The sequence below is a fragment of the Balaenoptera borealis genome (genome assembly GCF_965194805.1).
Source record: "Balaenoptera borealis genome assembly, chromosome: 14".
In the NCBI taxonomy this organism is placed as follows: Eukaryota; Metazoa; Chordata; class Mammalia; order Artiodactyla; family Balaenopteridae; genus Balaenoptera; species Balaenoptera borealis.
In genome coordinates this window covers 85,143,140-85,160,482 of record NC_138875.1, presented here as the reverse complement: position 1 = coordinate 85,160,482, position 17,343 = coordinate 85,143,140, and the positions used below count along the sequence as shown (strand labels likewise).

Sequence of the window (17,343 nt, the reverse complement as noted above, 5' to 3'; positions counted from 1 at the left end):
TTAGAACCCTTGTTCTACTCTAGTTGTCATCCTAGAGCAAGTAAATTCCTGCCCCTAGTATCTTGAGTATCTGCCCCAAGACACGGATCTCTATTACCGCACCTGTCATGCAGGCTTTGTTATCATTGCCGCATGTCTGTTTTCTCCACTGGAATTTGAACTTTTCAGAACCAGGCACTGTGTTGCAATGTTCTCTCTCCCCCAGCGCCTGGTGCAGGACAGGTTGCACAGTACATGCTGCCTTCATTATCCCTTTCATCTCCCACCAAGTTTCTATGATGGGAGCCCTGAGCTTCATGCACCATAGTCATAGCTACGTTAATTGTAAGTGTCACTGTTTGGCTTTGCAGATGACTGGCCGCAAGGGGAGGGTTGTAAGCAATGATGATGGAAGTATATCTTATGAGTCAAGATCTGAACTTGACGTCCCTGTGGAAATACTAAATATCACGGAAAAACAAAGATTTATGGATGGAGATAAGGTACGTTTTTCTGGGATGCTTTTTGGCGAAAGGAATGATGCCCATACGTTTAGATTAATCTTTAGGTTTTTTCTTTTAATATAAATCATGTCTGTTGAATGTTCTTACTCTATTTTTTTTTTTAAGTAATTACACATAATCACTGAACATTTTACATGTTTTCATTATTTTCTTATAAATCGAATGTGGTGTTTTGTGCACAGAATTAGATGTAGCTTTTGATAGCTTTGGAGGCCTTTGAAGTCTTTAATCAGAATATTAAATTGTGTTCTCTCAGGTCATCCAATGCTACACCCTAGTGTCAGTGTAATTTTGAGTCTAGAAATATATTTAAGCATGCCCAGATTACTAGGATCCTTTGATTTTACTGTTTATTGTCTTGCTCTGCCATGTCCTATTGAGATGATTTACTCTGAATGGTCGTAGATTTCACTTGCGTAACTGACCACTGCAGAGGTTGTGGTCACCTTCAGAGGCCCTTTCTGTATGCTCTTACTGTTAAGTAAACTTCATCAATTTTCAGATTCTCAAATCAGTTCTTTCTCCATCTAGTCGGAATTGCTATAAGCGTTTTGCTAAAAAATAGGTAGGAGCACCACTTCAACCTCCTTCCTTAATCTAAAAGAAGTAGACTAAAATCTTATCTCTTTATCCACATTTTACTTTGTATTTCAAAATTTTTTTGCCTCTGCAACTAGAAAATAGATGGTAGTTATTACCATTATCAAAGTTGTCTTTTAAATGTATTTAAAAGCTCATGTTACATATTTTAAAGATTATAGGTAGAGATATTAACAGTTGTTTTAAGTACTTGTTTCATTAGTAATTTAGGCCCATGTGCATTAGAAATTGTATTAGTTGGGATCAGATTTGGCTGTTAAGTGACAGAAAACCCAAAATCATATTCACTTAAAGTGGAAGTTCATTTCTCTCATGTACAAGTTTGAGTAGGTAGACCAGGACTGGTATGACCCCTTGAAGTCTAGGTCTCTTCTGTCTTGTTCCTTTAATATGTGGCCTTCCATTTCCTAGTTACTTCCATATTTCAGGTTCAGTCATTACACCTCTACATTTCAGCCAGCAGAGAGAAAAAAAAGAGGAGAGGAAGGGCATATCTTTGATTAGGGACATTTCGTGGACGTTGTTCATGTGACCTACTGGCTGGAGTGTGCCCACACTTAGCTGTAAGGGAGACTGGGAAATGTAATCTTGATTCTGGGTGTCCTTGTAACCATGTACAGCTAAAACTGAGGGTTAGGAAGTAAAGGAGAATATGTGTTGGTGGATGTTTCCCCACCTGTCTTTGTGCAGAAGTGATCTTTTGTTTTTTTCTCCTTACATTTGATACAGAATATTGCTATCATCTCAGAAGCTGCCAGCTCAGGTATTTCATTACAAGCAGATAGGAGAGCTAAAAATCAAAGGCGAAGAGTTCATATGACTCTGGAATTACCATGGAGTGCTGATAGAGCAATTCAGCAGTTTGGTAAGTTCCTACACTGAGTTTCACTTCATAGCCAGGAATTACTGGGGAAATATTTTAATGCTAGATATACTAAAACTTGACATATATGTAGGTTTTGGAGATGTTTGTGTATTGCATATACCTTAAAATATAGACGGCATCATGAATTTATTTCTTGGCTGTTTTAAAAGCTGTAAAAGACCTACAATAGGGCTTTCTGGCATTATATTCAAGAATGGGGCTCTTCAGGAGTATCTTCATTGTAGATCTCCAAGGATGTTATCCATGTTAGAGCAACTGCCACTTGATGTCTTTTTCAACCCCCGGTAGCTTCATTGAGGGCACATTGCTCCTCCCTTCCCTTCCATCTTCATGTCCCTGTGACCTGGTGATTTAAAAAAACAACAACAACAATTTTGGGAGAATCCAGAGCAGCTGTGCATCAGCAACATTGTGGTGAACCAAACTGGGGTAGCACCAGTAATGTGTTTATCATTTAATAAGTTTATGGTAGTTTCTGCTCCCCCGTAAGTGGGAGTATTGTTCTGAATACAGATGTTGTTCAAGTTGGCGTTTTTGATTTTGTGCCTTTTGGGGAGTTAGGGTAATATTACGTTCTTTAATTTTTCCTCTGGTTTAAAGATTTCTGGATACCAGCTTACTGTTAAGTGCTGGGAATAGGTCTCAGAATACTAGTATCTAGAGAACACAATCAGCGATTTTTTTTTTTTTTTAATGTCATTACAGGACGAACTCATAGATCAAACCAAGTTACTGCTCCGGAATATGTCTTTCTGATTTCTGAATTGGCAGGAGAACAAAGATTTGCATCTATTGTTGCTAAAAGACTTGAGAGTTTGGTAAGTTTTTGAGTTATATAGATGTGTGTAAAAGATGATGTATGTTAACCTGTCTTCTGTGCCTTGATTGGAGATTTTATGTTTGGATAGGGTGCGCTTACACATGGAGACAGAAGAGCAACAGAATCCAGAGATCTGAGTAGGTTCAACTTTGATAATAAGGTACATTTCAGCTTTCACTATCTGAAAAATGATTGCAGTGTACGGTGTTTGTAAGGAACAGAGAGGGAAAGTGGTTGCTGTTTAAAACTTAAAGCTGCTTCCTCGTATGGTTTTGCTATAAAATCATGGCTAGTCCTGTAAGACACATGGCAGTTAGATCTTTGGTGATCAACTGTGCAATATAATCATCTTCTCATTCCTATTGGAATATAAGATTATAATAAATACTTGTGGCTGCATGAAGTGTGAGTTCCCAGAAGTAAAGAAAGTTGTTTATTTATGGAATGCCTGCTGTGTACAAAGGTGTGAATGAGGCACTAGGCAGTGTAAAATATATATAAAAATAATTGAGTCCTGCTATTTTTGACTCTTTGGTACAATAATAGTTTTTATAGCATTCACTTGGTCATGTGATTGAAGAGTATCCAAATGCTGAAACTTGTTAAATTTATTTGGTTTTTATTGCAGTATGGAAGAAATGCTTTAGAAATTGTCATGAAATCCATTGTAAACCTAGATTCTCCTATGGTATCACCACCTCCAGACTATCCTGGAGAATTCTTTAAAGGTAACTTTTAAAAATAATCATAACAAAGGAAAATGAGTACTGACAAGAAGGTACTAAAACTCATTTGAACATGTGCTGCTGTTTTTAGTTTTCTTTGGACATAAAATGTATAAAATTTAGAAATTGATAGTTACCAGACGCCTAAATTGATATCTTATAATAAGCAGTAGATTTATTAAATTTCATTCAGGTGAAGTGTTTTTACGGTTGACAGAGTTTGTTGCATGTTGTTTAATACTAGATTACTAGATGAAAAATGGTTTTGTTAGATTAATTTGAAAATGTGCCAAATAGCTTTTAAAATTTAAAGTACCTAGGTAAGTAATCTGTGGGGGCTAGTGGAGGTACAGATAAAACAAAACTGGCCGTGTATTAACAGTTGTTAAAACTGGGTGCTGGGTACCTGTGGTCCATAGAATATTCTCTTTACATTTGTGTGTATGTAGAAATTTTTATATTTAAAAAAAAGTCCTAAGTAGTGCTGTAGAAATTCTTAGATGTATCTTGCAAATCTGAAGAATAGATTTTACCCTATTAATATTAGTAGTCTGGGTGATTTCAGTAGTTCAGCAAACTATGAAAATATTTTGGAGAATAAACAGATGTAAGGTATTAGAAACATTATCCTTCTAGAGTTAAAACATTTTACTAGGAAGTCCTTTCCAGTTGAGCCGGTGTTTAGTGTTGGTAACAGTCCATATTGACCTAGCTGGCAGGGGCTTATAATCACTGATGGCATTTAACAACACAAAAAAACCAATAAAGTCTTGGCCCTGTTCTTTTCCTCCCTTTCCCTTTCATTCCCTCTTATTTTCTTTTTATTTGGTCATTAGAGGGATTGTCAAAAACAACTCCCCAATTTATTTCTAATTCTAAAAAATTACATGTTATTTATTCATTATAAGTGATGAAAACAATCTAAAAGTGAATAATGAGGAGCCCATACCCTCTCCTTAACCACCTACTACCTACCAATCCCACCTGCTGAGGTTACAAATGTTGACAATCTGAACAAGCGCAGCCTTAACACACCTTTGTCCGTTTGTCTAAACACAGAGCTTTTTTTAAAAAAAAAGTTAGTATTACTTGCAACGTACTTTTCTCACTTGGTACATCACAGGCATCCCTTACAAATCAATAGCTATAGTACTAACACATTTTTTGTTTTCTTTTTTAAAAACAAGGTCTCTCTTTTTTTTTTTAATTAATTAATTTATTGATTTATTTTTGGCTGTGTTGGGTCTTCGTTTCTGTGCAAGGGCTTTCTCCAGTTGCGGCAAGCGGGGGCCACTCTTCATCGCGGTGCGTGGGCCTCTCACCATCGTGGCCTCTCCCGTTGCGGAGCACAGGCTCCAGACGCGCAGGCTCAGCAGTTGTGGCTCACGGGCTTAGTTGCTCCGTGGCATGTGGGATCTTCCCAGACCAGGGCTCGAACCCGTGTCCCCTGCATTGGCAGGCAGACTCCCAACCACTGCACCACCAGGGAAGCCCCACTAACACATATTTTAACAGTTGTGTAATATTCTACATCTAGCTTATGTAACAGTTGTGTAATATTCTACATCTAGCTTATGTAACAGTTTCTTCAGTTTCCCCCTTATTGATGTTCAAGTGGTTTTCATTTTTTTGCATCACAAACAGTGCTGGAATTATAGCAGCTATCCTTCTATTCAGGTAATTTCCTCCCATAGGATGGGTTCCCAAAATGAGGATTTTTTGCATTGGAGTTCTTTGGCTACAGAGTTGTCACCTGCAGAATCTACACATTTTGAGCATGTAGCAGTCTAGCTGATTAAATAAATGTGTAAATAGGATATAATTATGCTTCCTATTGATCCTTTTCTCTTTCTTAAACCCTTCTTACTGTAAGTCTGGGTTGGAGCCTGGACACAAATACTTTTCAAAAGTTTTATAAACTGTCCTCTTAGTAACGTAATTCAGAACATGTTGACAGTTATATATGTTGCTTATCTTCTGCATCGCCTTGTCAATACTGATAGGTAACGTTTGGGAAGGAAGCATGATTATTTCCTTACATAAATTATTTAATCAGTATCCTGCTGTGTGTTCAAAGTTGTTTAGATTCTGTGGGTGACAGCTTCGTAGCCAAGGATCTCCACTGCCAAGGGTTGTTGTTGGAAAGATATGACGTTTTAGTGAAACAATAAAATATGATGTGTGGTTTGAGTACTCTAGAATTTTGAAGTGTCTAAAGATCTTTAGGGGCTGTGGGTGCCATTTAATTCAGCTAATAGGAACTATGGAAGATACATAGACTGTGTCTTATATGCTAGAACTTGATCTAGTTTGATTAGTCAGGTAACAGCTCATTGAGTTATTTGGGCTATAAGGTTTTGTTTTTTAAATTTATTTTATTTTTGGCTGTATTGGGTCTTCGTTGCTGTGCGCAGGCTTTCTCTAGTTGTGGCGAGTGGGTTTCTCACTGCAGTGGCTTCTTTTGTGGAGCACGGGCTCTAGGCGCGCGGGCTCCAATAGTTGTGGTTCGTGGGCTCTAGAGCGCAGGCTCAGTAGTTGTGGCACATGGGCCTAGTTGCTCCACGGCATGTGGGATCTTCCCAGACCAGGGCTCGAACCCATGTCCCCTGCATTGGCAGGCAGATTCTTAACCACTGCGCCACCAGGGAAGCCCTGGGCTATAAGGTTTTTTATAAATTTGTTTTATTATAGATGTTCGACAAGGACTGATAGGAGTTGGCCTGATAAATGTAGAAGATCGTTCAGGAATTCTTACTCTAGATAAAGGTAATGGTATGACTTCTGTATGTATGTTCATAACTGTTGCTGTATCATTATAGCCCGTTTTGTTCTTTATGCTTTCGTCAACTTGAAGGGGAAGCTTCAAGTCTGTAGGTCTCAATCCCTCATTACTGAGTGCTCACAGAGCATTCTGGGTGGTTTTTGCTATGAATAACTATGATTATTCAAGAAATTGAATCTCTCTTCTCTCTACATAGCAGCAGTTCTCAAACCAGGTTGTGTAGATGATCAGCTGTTGAGCTTTTTAAAAAGTACTGAAGCCAGGGCAGGAGCTCAGACATTGGTAATTTTCCAGAAGCTCCTGGGCATTCTTACTTGTGCAGCCAAAGTTGAGCTTCACTGACTTAACAGCACTTAAAACTTTATGAGTTAAGACTTAATGTTGGAAAACTAACACTCTGTTGTGCTAAATTGTATTCATACTTTCAATAAGCGAAGCTGAAGATGCAAAAATTCAATTTGGCAAACATCTTTTGAGCATGTAGTGTAGTCGTGCTAATTGCTAGAAGTAGAAGTGGTCGAAATATAGCCCTGTTCTGGGAACAGTACAGGAGTTGTGAGGGAAGGCTTAGAGGAGAAAGTGAGACTCTTTCTAGGCTGAGATGAATGAATTTTTAAAATTGCCATTTGAATGCATTAAATCTTTCATACAATCTTGTCGTTGCAGATTATAACAACATAGGAAAATTCTTGAATAGAATTTTGGGCATGGAGGTGCATCAACAGAATGCGTTATTTCAGTATTTTGCAGACACACTTACTGCAGTTGTCCAAAATGCCAAAAAAAATGGAAGATATGATATGGGAATCTTAGGTAAGTTGGGAAATCTTTGGAACATCATATGTATTCTTTTTTTTTTTCTTTTTAATTAATTAATTTATTTTTGGCTGCATTGGGTTTTCTTTGCTGCACATGGGGTTTCTCTAGTAGCAGTAAGCGGGAGCTACTCTTCGTTGCCGTGCGTGGGCTTCTTGTTGCCGTGGCTTCTCTTGTTGCAGAGCATGGGCTCTAGGTGCGCGGGCTTCAGTAGTTGTGGCATGCGGGCTCTAGAGCGCAGGCTCAGTAGTTGTGGCGCACGGGCTTAGTTGCTCCGTGGCATGTGGGATCTTCCCCAACCAGGGCTCGAACCCGTGTCCCCTGCATTGGCAGGCGGATCCTTAACCACTGCACCACCAGGGAAGCCTGTCATATGTATTCTTGATGAAATTTTTTTTTATACTTATATGTTGCTTTTTCTTGTTCAAGATCTTGGTTCTGGAGATGAAAAAGTGAGGAAAAGTGATGTTAAGAAGTTTCTGACTCCAGGATATTCAACCTCTGGCCATGTAGAATTATACACGGTAAGTTTAGAAAACGTGCACATTCAAGTATAATGTCATTTTCTGGTAAGCATTCTCAGAAGTGAGTTTAATTTAAATTTTATTATTATTTTTTTTACAGATAAGTGTAGAGAGAGGAATGTCCTGGGAGGAAGCTACCAAGATTTGGGCTGAGTTGACAGGACCAGATGATGGCTTTTATTTGTCATTGCAAGTAAGACTTGTTTCCCTTAAATGTTAGTTGTTAAGATATGTAATGTGTTTTCATTGCCAGCATTGTAATTATCTGTTCGCTTTGTGCTGATTTTCCAATTGTATTTAGCTTTCTGTGTTTTAATAATTTATCACTGTAATTGTGATATATTTTTATTTAATACATTTTGAAGAGTATTATTTAATGCAAGTTTTAAATTATTACTTACCAGGGACTTCCCTGGCGGTCCAGTGGTTCAGATTGCATGCTTCCACTGCAGGGGACACAGGTTTGATCCCTGGTCAGGGAATTAAGATCCCGCATACTGCGTGGTGCAGGCAAAAAAAAAAAAAAAAAAAAAAAAAGTTTACGTATTCTTAGTAAATTGAACCCTTTTTTTCCATAATATAGTGAGTGACCTTCTTTAGTCATAATAATGCTTTATGTCTTCAAGATTCAGTTTTCAGTTATTAGTGTAACTACATTCATTGGTTTAGTATTTGCTTGTGGACAGAGATAAGGAGAGAGGATGTGTGAGTGTGCCTGTGTGTGTGTGTGCATGTGTGTGTACATGTTTACATTTAGACATATACATATACACACACAAATGAATGCATATTTATTTGTCCTGACCAAAACTATGGAATTTTAATCTCACCTCTTCTCTGATATTTTTGTCTTCTTTCTTCCACACTAATAATCCCTGTTCTTCAGGGCACACAGGATGATAAAATATCATGGATACTATGCCCCAATATTCCTGAAAATAATTTTTTTTAATAATAACTTTTTTTGCATAAGCTTACTTTCTGCTATTTAAAAAATAGTTATACTGTTTCTGCATGTCAACATATGGCAATTATATAGTATATTCTTCTTTTAACCCTTAATTAATCTTAGCTCTACAGGTAATTTATATTTAAAGCTCACCACTCACTCACTAGTCCTTAGGTTAATATCTCTCTAGTTATTTTGTCTGAAGCCCATTCTGTAGTAGATTCAGGAAGGGCTTATGGAAACATTACTCCCTGAATTCTTACATGCTGGTAAGTTTGTGCCTTTGTACTTGAAAGACAAATTTTACCAGACATGAAATCTTTAGTTCACGTTTTCTTTTCTTGGATATCTTGAAGATGCTACTACTTATTCTTTTGAGATAGAGTTGCTGTCAAAAAAATTTTTTTTTAATTAATTTATTTTTATTTTTGGCTGCATTGGGGCTTCATTGCTGGGCGTGGGCTTTCTTTAGTTGAGGCAAGCAGGGGCTACTCTTTGTTGCGGTGCACAGGCTTCTCATTGCGGTGGCTTCTCTTGTTATGGAGCACGGGCTCTAGGTGCGCAGGCTTCAGTAGTTGTGGCACGTGGGCTCAGTAGTTGTGGCTCACGGGCTCTAGAGCACAGGCAGTAGCTGTGGCGCACTGGCTTTGTTGCTCTGTGGCATGTGGGATCTTCCCAGACCAGGGCTCGAACCCATGTCCCCTGCATGGGCAGGTGGATTCTTTTTTATTTTTTAAAAATTAATTAATTAATTTTTGGCTGCCTTGGGTCTTCGTTGCTGCACTCAGGCTTTCTCTAGTTGTGGCGAGCGGGGGCTACACTTCCTTGCGGTGTGTGGGCTTCTCCTTGCGGTGGCTTCTCTTGTTGCGGAGCACGGGGTCTAGGCGCACGGGCTTCAGTAGTTGTGGCTCACGGGCTCCAGAGCGCAGGCTCAGTAGTTGTGGCACTCGGGCTTAGTTGCTCTGTGGCATGTGGGATCTTCCCGGACCAGGGCTCGAACCTGTGTCCCCTGCACTGGCAGGTGGATTCCTAACCACTGGGCCACCGGGGAAGCCTGGCAGGTGGATTCTTATCCATTGCGCCCCCAGGGAAGTCCCTGCTGTCAAAATTTGATGGTGCTCTAATTTTTTCCCCTTTTTAATTTAGTTTAGAGTATATCCTGGTATTAGTCATTCTTGGTCAGTATTCTCAGCTATGTGATATGCTCTTTCAATATGTAGTTTCAAATCTTTATTTTAGAAAGTTTTTAAATTACTTTTATTTGTAATGTTTTTAGTATTCTATTCCCTGAATTTCTCCTTTATTGGGACTTCTCTTATGCATACGTTATATCTTTGCTTGCCTTTAATATTTATTTTCTCTGGAATTCTTTTTATCTCTTCCTTAATTTCGTTTTCTTTAACGACTTTATTGAGATATAATTCACATACCGTACAATTCACTCGCTAAAGTATATAATTTAACGATTTCTGGCATATTACATTGTTAATTTTTTAAAATGATGGTAAAATATATAACAAAGTTTGCCATTTTATCCATTTTAAAGTGTATGATTTAGTGTCATTAATTATATTCACAATGTTATGCTAACATCACCATTAAACAATAGCTTTTCCTGGCCTGATAACCTGTCTATGAATTTTCTGTCTATGAATTTGCATATCTTGGTACCTCGTATAAGTGGAATCATGCAGTATGTGACAGTTGTGTCTGGCTTCTTTCACTCAGCATAATGTTTTCAAGGTTCGTCCATGTTGTAGAATGTGTCATAACTTCATTTCTTTTTGTGACTAATATTGCTTTGTATGTGTATAGCACATTTTGCTTTTTATTTGCAAATATCGGGTTGGCCAAAAAGTTCGTTCCGGTTTTTCAGTAAGATGGTACCAAAAACCCGAACGAACTTTTTGGCCAATCCCTTTATGGAGTGACCAACTGTAAATGAAGACCTGGTTCAAGAACTGCGTAAAGGAGACCAAATATGATGATGCCACAGGCAGGGTGAAACCATAAATAAGCTCTCTAGAGCAGGAATCCCTAAATTTTTTATGTCGGGGGTCAAGTAGTATGTTAGGTTTTGCAGAGCGTATGTGGTCTCTGCTGACTATTCTTTGTGGATTTTTTTTTCCTTAAATTCTTCAATTGAATTATGTACACATGAATGCATTATTACACTTGTGAAAAAATTTAAATACAGATAACACTAAATTTTTTGACCATGATTCCCAGCCCCGGTTCCCTTCCCACCTTCCCAGAGGTAGCCACCGTTACCAGTTTTGTGTCTATTCTCCCAGACCATTGTCTGTGCATTAATGCATATGTATTGTAGCCATAGGAAACAATTTACTCTTTTAGGTGGTTGATTTGTTGTTGGTTATTTTTTTTACACCAATTCTATGATACAGTATCGATCATTCTTTAAATTGCCTTTCTCACTAAACAATCAGTCTTGGAGTGCTTTCTGTATTGATACTTATAGGACTACTTCATTCGTTGTGGCTGTTGCATGGTATTCTGTGTTATGAATATACCATGGTTTATTTAGCCTGTGTCGTATTAATTGACTTTTAGGTTGTTTCCACTTTTTCTCTCTTACAAAGGACGTGCTTATAGATGCTTCTTTATATACCTGTGTGAGTGTGTCTCTAGAGTAGATTCAGAGAAATGGCATCACTGGATCTTAAGATCACTTACTTCTTTCTATGTGTGAATGAGAGGAAAAACTCTTTTGAAGATCCTGGAGGAGAAAAAGTTTAGCTCTTAAAAGTCTGAAAAATGATTTCCCCCCCAGCTTTGTTCTTGGCTTCTAGTATTATCTTGAGGTTTCTAGCTAGGGTGGGATGGGTAAAACTGAACAAGTAAAAGGACATATCAGGATTGAGGGGAAAGATAACAAGCAGATTTGGCTGAGTTTAAGTTGCTGCCTTCTCTCTCCTTTTTTTTTTTTTTTTTTTTAAAACATCTTTATTGGAGTATACAATGCTTTACAACATTGCTTTACAGTGTTGTGTTAGTTTCTGCTGTATAACAAGGTGAATCAGCTATATGTATACGTATATCCCCATATCCCTCCCTCTTGCGCCTCCCTCCCACCCTCCCTATCCCACCCCTCTAGGTAGTCACAAAGCACCGAGCTGATCTCCCTGTACTATGCAGCTGCTTCCCACTAGCTATGTATTTTACATTTGGTAGTGTATATATGTCAGTGCCACTCTCTCACTTCGTCCTAGCTTACTGTACCCCATCCCTGTGTCCTCAAGTCTATTCTCTACGTCTGGGTCTTTATTCCTGTCCTGACCCTAGGTTCAGAACACAGCATGGATTTTTTTCCTTCCTAAGAAACTTTCTCCCTTCCTTCCTTAAACTATTCTTAAGCTTAGGAGCCTCAGGCCATTTGGTCCATAAACCTGGTTTACTGGTCTCTGATTCAATAGCAAAGCTCTCAAACTGGATCTGGCTCCTAGTTGTGCATGTGTGTATGTGTATGTGTGTTTGAAAATCTTATTGAGATTATTGTAGATTCTCATGAGGTTATAGGAAATAATACAGAGAAATTCCTTTTACAGCAGTTTTCCCAATGGTAACATTTTACAAACCTATAGTATATCACAACCAAGATACTGATACAGTTCACTAGATTTTATTCAGATTTCTCTGAGGCCTTGGATGGGATTTTGATTGGTCCATATAGGATATTGGTTATATTTTTTTCATTTGAAATTATTGCCAAATTGAAGCACTGGTAGATTTTGATGAAAATGCTGATCCCCACCAGTTTCCCTTGAGTGAAAGGATGTGGTAACGTTGTCCTTTGTTACTCTCTGCTGCATGGCCGCAGGCAGCTGGTTGTGAAGAGTGAGGACCTTAGGAGAGACATCCTTCCAAGAAGGTGTAGCCTCGTTTGTTGAACCTCCTCAGCAACAAGCAAATATGACTTGCAATGTGTTTAACATGTGTTGACATTAGGGAAGCCATGTCAGAATCACTTTTAATTCCACTGTAGTGTGATGATTTATTTTATAGTTAAAATGAATTAACCTGACACTGTCAAGATAGATCACACTGTTACGTGCTTTAAACACTGCCTTAAAGTATAGTTAGCTAGAGAATTTCACATGAGCTGATACACAATTTTAAATGTATTTTTCACTTAACTTTTGTTTCATAGACTTTGCAGTAATTATATAAACAGTGTTTCAAATCATTTGAACAAGTAAAAGACGAAGGATCTTTAGTATCAATGAAGAGAAAAGTAAAGTATTAAGTCCTTTTATCAGTGTAAGAATTATCTTAATATAAAAAGGTAGGAGCTTAGCAAATGATTTATTTTGTAGAGGAGCTGGGAAAATACCTTTGAAACTTTTCCTTTTCCTTCAATTTTGCTCCGGAGACTGTTGCTTTGAAATTGTTCACCATTCTTCAAAATAAATACTAATTTTCCCAATCTTATTTTTCCTTGCGTTAAATGGGGCTTTTTACAAATCTTTCAGGGTTCCTCTCATAAAGTCCAACTTTAAAAAAATTTTTTAAATAAAACAAGTTCCATCGTTTGTCTAATGCATCCTTTTCTTCCACTTCTGCATCGTATTTATGTATTTGTTCAGCATTTGGCTTTCTCCTGTTATAGCGGTACTGTTTACAGATGAAATTTGTGATATTTCATGTGATATTTTACCCTCACACAACCAGAGGAATAGGTTGTAGCACTGATGGAGTAGATGAATTCAGAGGACTGTGGGTGATCAAAAAGCATTATCTTGAAGGTTATATATTTCATTGTAACTTGAAGGAGAGTAACATACAGTAGAGGTAAAATTATTTCCTGTGAAGACCCTTCCTGCCCACCGCCTGGACTCTTCCCTCACACACCTCTGAGCCTGTGTAGGCTGCGAGTCCAGCTTCCTGCACTAGAAGAAGCAAATTGTCTCCCCTGGACATCGTGCTCTAAGTCTCACTCAGCACAGTTTTCTAAAGGTTGTCTCGCCTCAGAGATAAGGTCCATTAGCCTTCACTTTGGTGAGACCTTGTTCAGGCCGGTTACATGGCAGGTGTTACCCTTTCACACAGTTTTGTATTTACATACTCATTTGGCTTTGATGATGTGATGGTACAAAAAACAAGCCTGTCTTAAAGTGTGCAGTATTGAATCTTTATATTTTCTCACCTATTTATTTATTTATTTTTAATAGATAAGAAACAACAAGAAAACTGCCATCTTAGTTAAAGAAGTGAATCCTAAAAAGAAGCTTTTCTTAGTTTATAGACCAAATACTGGGAAACAGCTCAAATTAGAAATTTATGCTGATCTAAAAAAGAAATATAAGAAGGTATTTTTCCATTTGTACATGATGTTATATATGAATACTTGTTTTATAATAATATATTGCAACTATGTTTATATGTAAATTGTCGATTTTTCCTATTTGATTACTGGAAAATTGTTTTCAGAAAAAGTTTTATCAACTCTTGTTAAATTAATATCCCAGTCTTATCAACCGTTAGGAAACTTAAAGATGATTATTTGAATCAGCTTATGTTATCAGAAAAGGACGTTTCTATAGTGCTAACTACAAAAATTAGAATTTTTTAAATAAAGGGAAGATGTACAAGACTGAAATTCCTTCCCACCAACTCTTGGTTTTACTGTGAACTGCTGTGTTTATATTTTGCAATAATTTCTGGAAAAACAGTGATATCTGTTTTTCCTAACTTTACTATGTTATTTTGTTGTTAGTATTACCTTATATTACTATTATTCCTAGCCATTTTCACTTGAAAACAATTATAATTAAGTTAACTATTTGAAATATTCATTACATGGGAAAAACCTCATGGCAGAGCTTTATGGATAGCATTCAAATGCAAGCAGTAGCGAAGACCATGTTTTCTATATAAAGATGATTTTAAGTTAGCTTTAGAGACCAAATTAGGCAACCAGTTTGTTTAAAACAATACCTTTTCAATGGAATTTTTGTCTTATTTTCACAGGTAGTCTCAGACGATGCCCTGGTCCACTGGTTAGATCAGTATAATTCATCTGCAGATACTTGTACTCATGCTTATTGGTTAGTTTTCATTTTTATCACCATATATTCCAAAGTATAATCAAGATTTAATTTAAACACCCCTTCATTCTTTAGCTATCTGTCCCTATAAGTACACAAGCAGATTATCAATTGCTTGGTGTTGTTTCTTTAAGCAGAGGTACTTGTTGGAAGTCTCTGGACCATGCACTGTTTTAGGTCTCCCCACTGATGCTTTGTTACTGCCAACCAAATGTTGTCTGCTGGCATGGACTTAACTATCATTCTTAGGGTTGAGACTTTTTCTTTCTCCTCTCCTTCCTTCCCTTCCTTTATTTTTTCCTTCCTCTTTTTTTTTTTTTTCCAAAGTTTTTTTGGTGTCCCAAATCAGTTTTATTTTTAAGGCTAGGGAACTTCTAGGAAACCACAGGGGTGCCTCAAATAGTTAACAGCACTAGAAACTTTGTTGTTGAGCCCTGGAGCTGATCCTGCTGTGCTACTAGGCTAGCCAGAGGTGTTCTCAAGTCATTATGTTCATTTCAAGGCATTGAAAATGGAGTATCTGGCCCACTTTTTGAAAAGGGATACAGGATATAGATTAATTTTAGCTGGGTTTTTATTTAGACACATGTAAGTAGATAAATTTGCTTTTGTTTATTTGCTGAGGCCTTTTCCACTTAGCTGATTTAGAACTGTATATTGGTAGCTTAATACTATAGAAATAACTGGCAGGATTATTTTATAAACTGACATTAACACAGTAAACTAATGGATATTAAAATGACAGATGCTTAAGTGGATATCAAGACCAATAAATCAGCCCTTTTATAAGGGAGTCAGACCCAAGAAATAACTGTAATTTTAAAATCAGTGGTGATACCTTAAGTTGGACAGGGTAATCCAATACGTCAAAAGGATTGCAGTCTACAAAACTATCAGTAAAGGTAAATGACGGTAGGGCGTTTTCCATTTGAAATTAGGGTAGACCTTGTGGGTCTCGTGTGTGTGTGTGTGTGTGTGTGTGCGCGCGTGCACGCACATATACATTTTTTTCCTTATTATCTATCCTAGGCGTGGCAATTGCAAAAAAGCAAGTTTGGGATTAGTTTGTGAAATAGGTCTTCGTTGCCGCACGTACTATGTATTATGTGGCTCAGTACTGAGTGTCTGGACAAAAGTCGAGGGTGTTCTCGCATCTGTCAGTGGCACAAACGTGAAAATGCAGATAGTTCGGCTAAGAACAGAGGATGGACAGCGGATTGTAGGTGAGTTTTAATTTTTTTTTGGTTTGAGGGCCTTGAGAAGAAAAATCAGGTCCTGTGTTTTTCTTATTTTGCTTCTAACGTCTTAGAATCTTAGCATCTATCTATTCCAGTGGTGGGGTAGAGCTTGCTTTATATTATGTTCTTAAAAGGATAAATAGTAGTTAAGCTTTTGAATGGATGTAGTTGGTTCTGGCTGAAATTCTGATGTGGTTGTTATTTTATGCTGCCCTCGGTGCTCTTGCTACCCTTCCTCACTGTTGACATCTATGCAGGCTCCCTGGTATGAAGACTAAGGATTCTCTGAAGTCTTTATGTTCAGTGTGCCACATTGAGACTATGGAAGTCAAAGCCACTGTGCACAGAGGATGGACTGGAGTCCTGCAGGGAGCAGGGGATACCAGGCTGGCCGCCCCCCCTGTTCCCTCAGTGGCAGGCCTCGCAGAAACCCACCCAGTTACTGCACTGTCCCTGTCGCGTTGTCTTTGTTTCTTTTGCAACAACCTTTCTCTGTATCCTGGGTTGCACATTGGTAGCCTGTGGGCTAGTCAGTCCATGGACATTTTTTTGATCCTCAAGTATTTTTGGTTGCGAGATTTCAATTGAGTTAGTTGCCAACTTTTAAAAATCAAAACACTGTGGGCTTCCCTGGTGGTGCAGTGGTTAAGAATCCGCCTGCCAATGCAGGGGACACGGGTTCGAGCCCTGGTCCGGGAAGATCCCACATGCCGCGGAGCAACCAAGCCCGTGCGCCACAACTACTGAGTCTGCGCTCTAGAGCCCGCAAGCCACAACTGCTGAGCCCGCGTGCCGCAACTACTGAAGCCTGGGTGCCTAGAGCCCGTGCTCCGCAACAAGAGAAGCCACCGCAGTGAGAAGCCCGTGCACCACAATGAAGAGTAGCCCCTGCTCGCCGCAACTAGAGAAACCCTGTGTGCAACAACAAAGACCCAATGCAGCCAAAAATAAATAAATAAAATAAATAAATTTATTAAAAAAAAATCAGAAGACTGGATTTCTATCTTCTTCAAAAGAACAACAGCAGCAGCAACAACAGAGAAGCTTGGAACGTTGAGCCCCTGTTCCCACGTGGGAGGAGCTAAAGTTCCCTTACCCAGGATGTATACACTCTCCAGTTTGCTGACTTCCACACTGTGCCACTTAGAAGTTACTGCTTCAGTACGCATTTGAATTTGCAGCCACTATTCTGTAGTCTCTTTGGTACATTTGTACGTGCCAAAGAAGGTGGTGCTTGCCTACATTTGTGGAGCTTCAAAGATAGTAGATAGGAAGGTACTGTACTTGGCCTTCTGTTGCTCCAGCAAGAAGATGGTGTTGCACTAGGCACATGCATGTGCTCAGGTATTTGTGGATGGCGCTGCTGAGGAATCGGGCTACTTCTGAAGGGGCCAGTTCAGTTATTAGGTGTTCATTTAGTTTTTTTGTGGAGTCT

At 38.4% G+C, this 17,343-nt stretch overlaps 1 protein-coding gene across 5 annotated transcripts in view; it reads left to right on the top strand.

The window, feature by feature from the left end:
- SBNO1 (strawberry notch homolog 1) overlaps positions 1-17,343 on the top strand; it is a 59,525-nt gene that overhangs the window by 35,518 nt on the left and 6,664 nt on the right. For all 5 annotated transcript variants that reach the window (XM_082353845.1, XM_082353844.1, XM_082353842.1 and 2 more), the window contains 12 exons: positions 351-482; positions 1,833-1,968; positions 2,695-2,807; positions 2,898-2,969; positions 3,438-3,537; positions 6,226-6,300; positions 6,983-7,129; positions 7,562-7,656; positions 7,757-7,849; positions 13,795-13,932; positions 14,594-14,670; positions 15,700-15,893. In XM_082353845.1, coding sequence (XP_082209971.1) covers positions 351-482; positions 1,833-1,968; positions 2,695-2,807; positions 2,898-2,969; positions 3,438-3,537; positions 6,226-6,300; positions 6,983-7,129; positions 7,562-7,656; positions 7,757-7,849; positions 13,795-13,932; positions 14,594-14,670; positions 15,700-15,893 — 1,372 coding nt within the window. The remainder of the gene's footprint in view (positions 1-350; positions 483-1,832; positions 1,969-2,694; positions 2,808-2,897; positions 2,970-3,437; positions 3,538-6,225; positions 6,301-6,982; positions 7,130-7,561; positions 7,657-7,756; positions 7,850-13,794; positions 13,933-14,593; positions 14,671-15,699; positions 15,894-17,343) is intronic.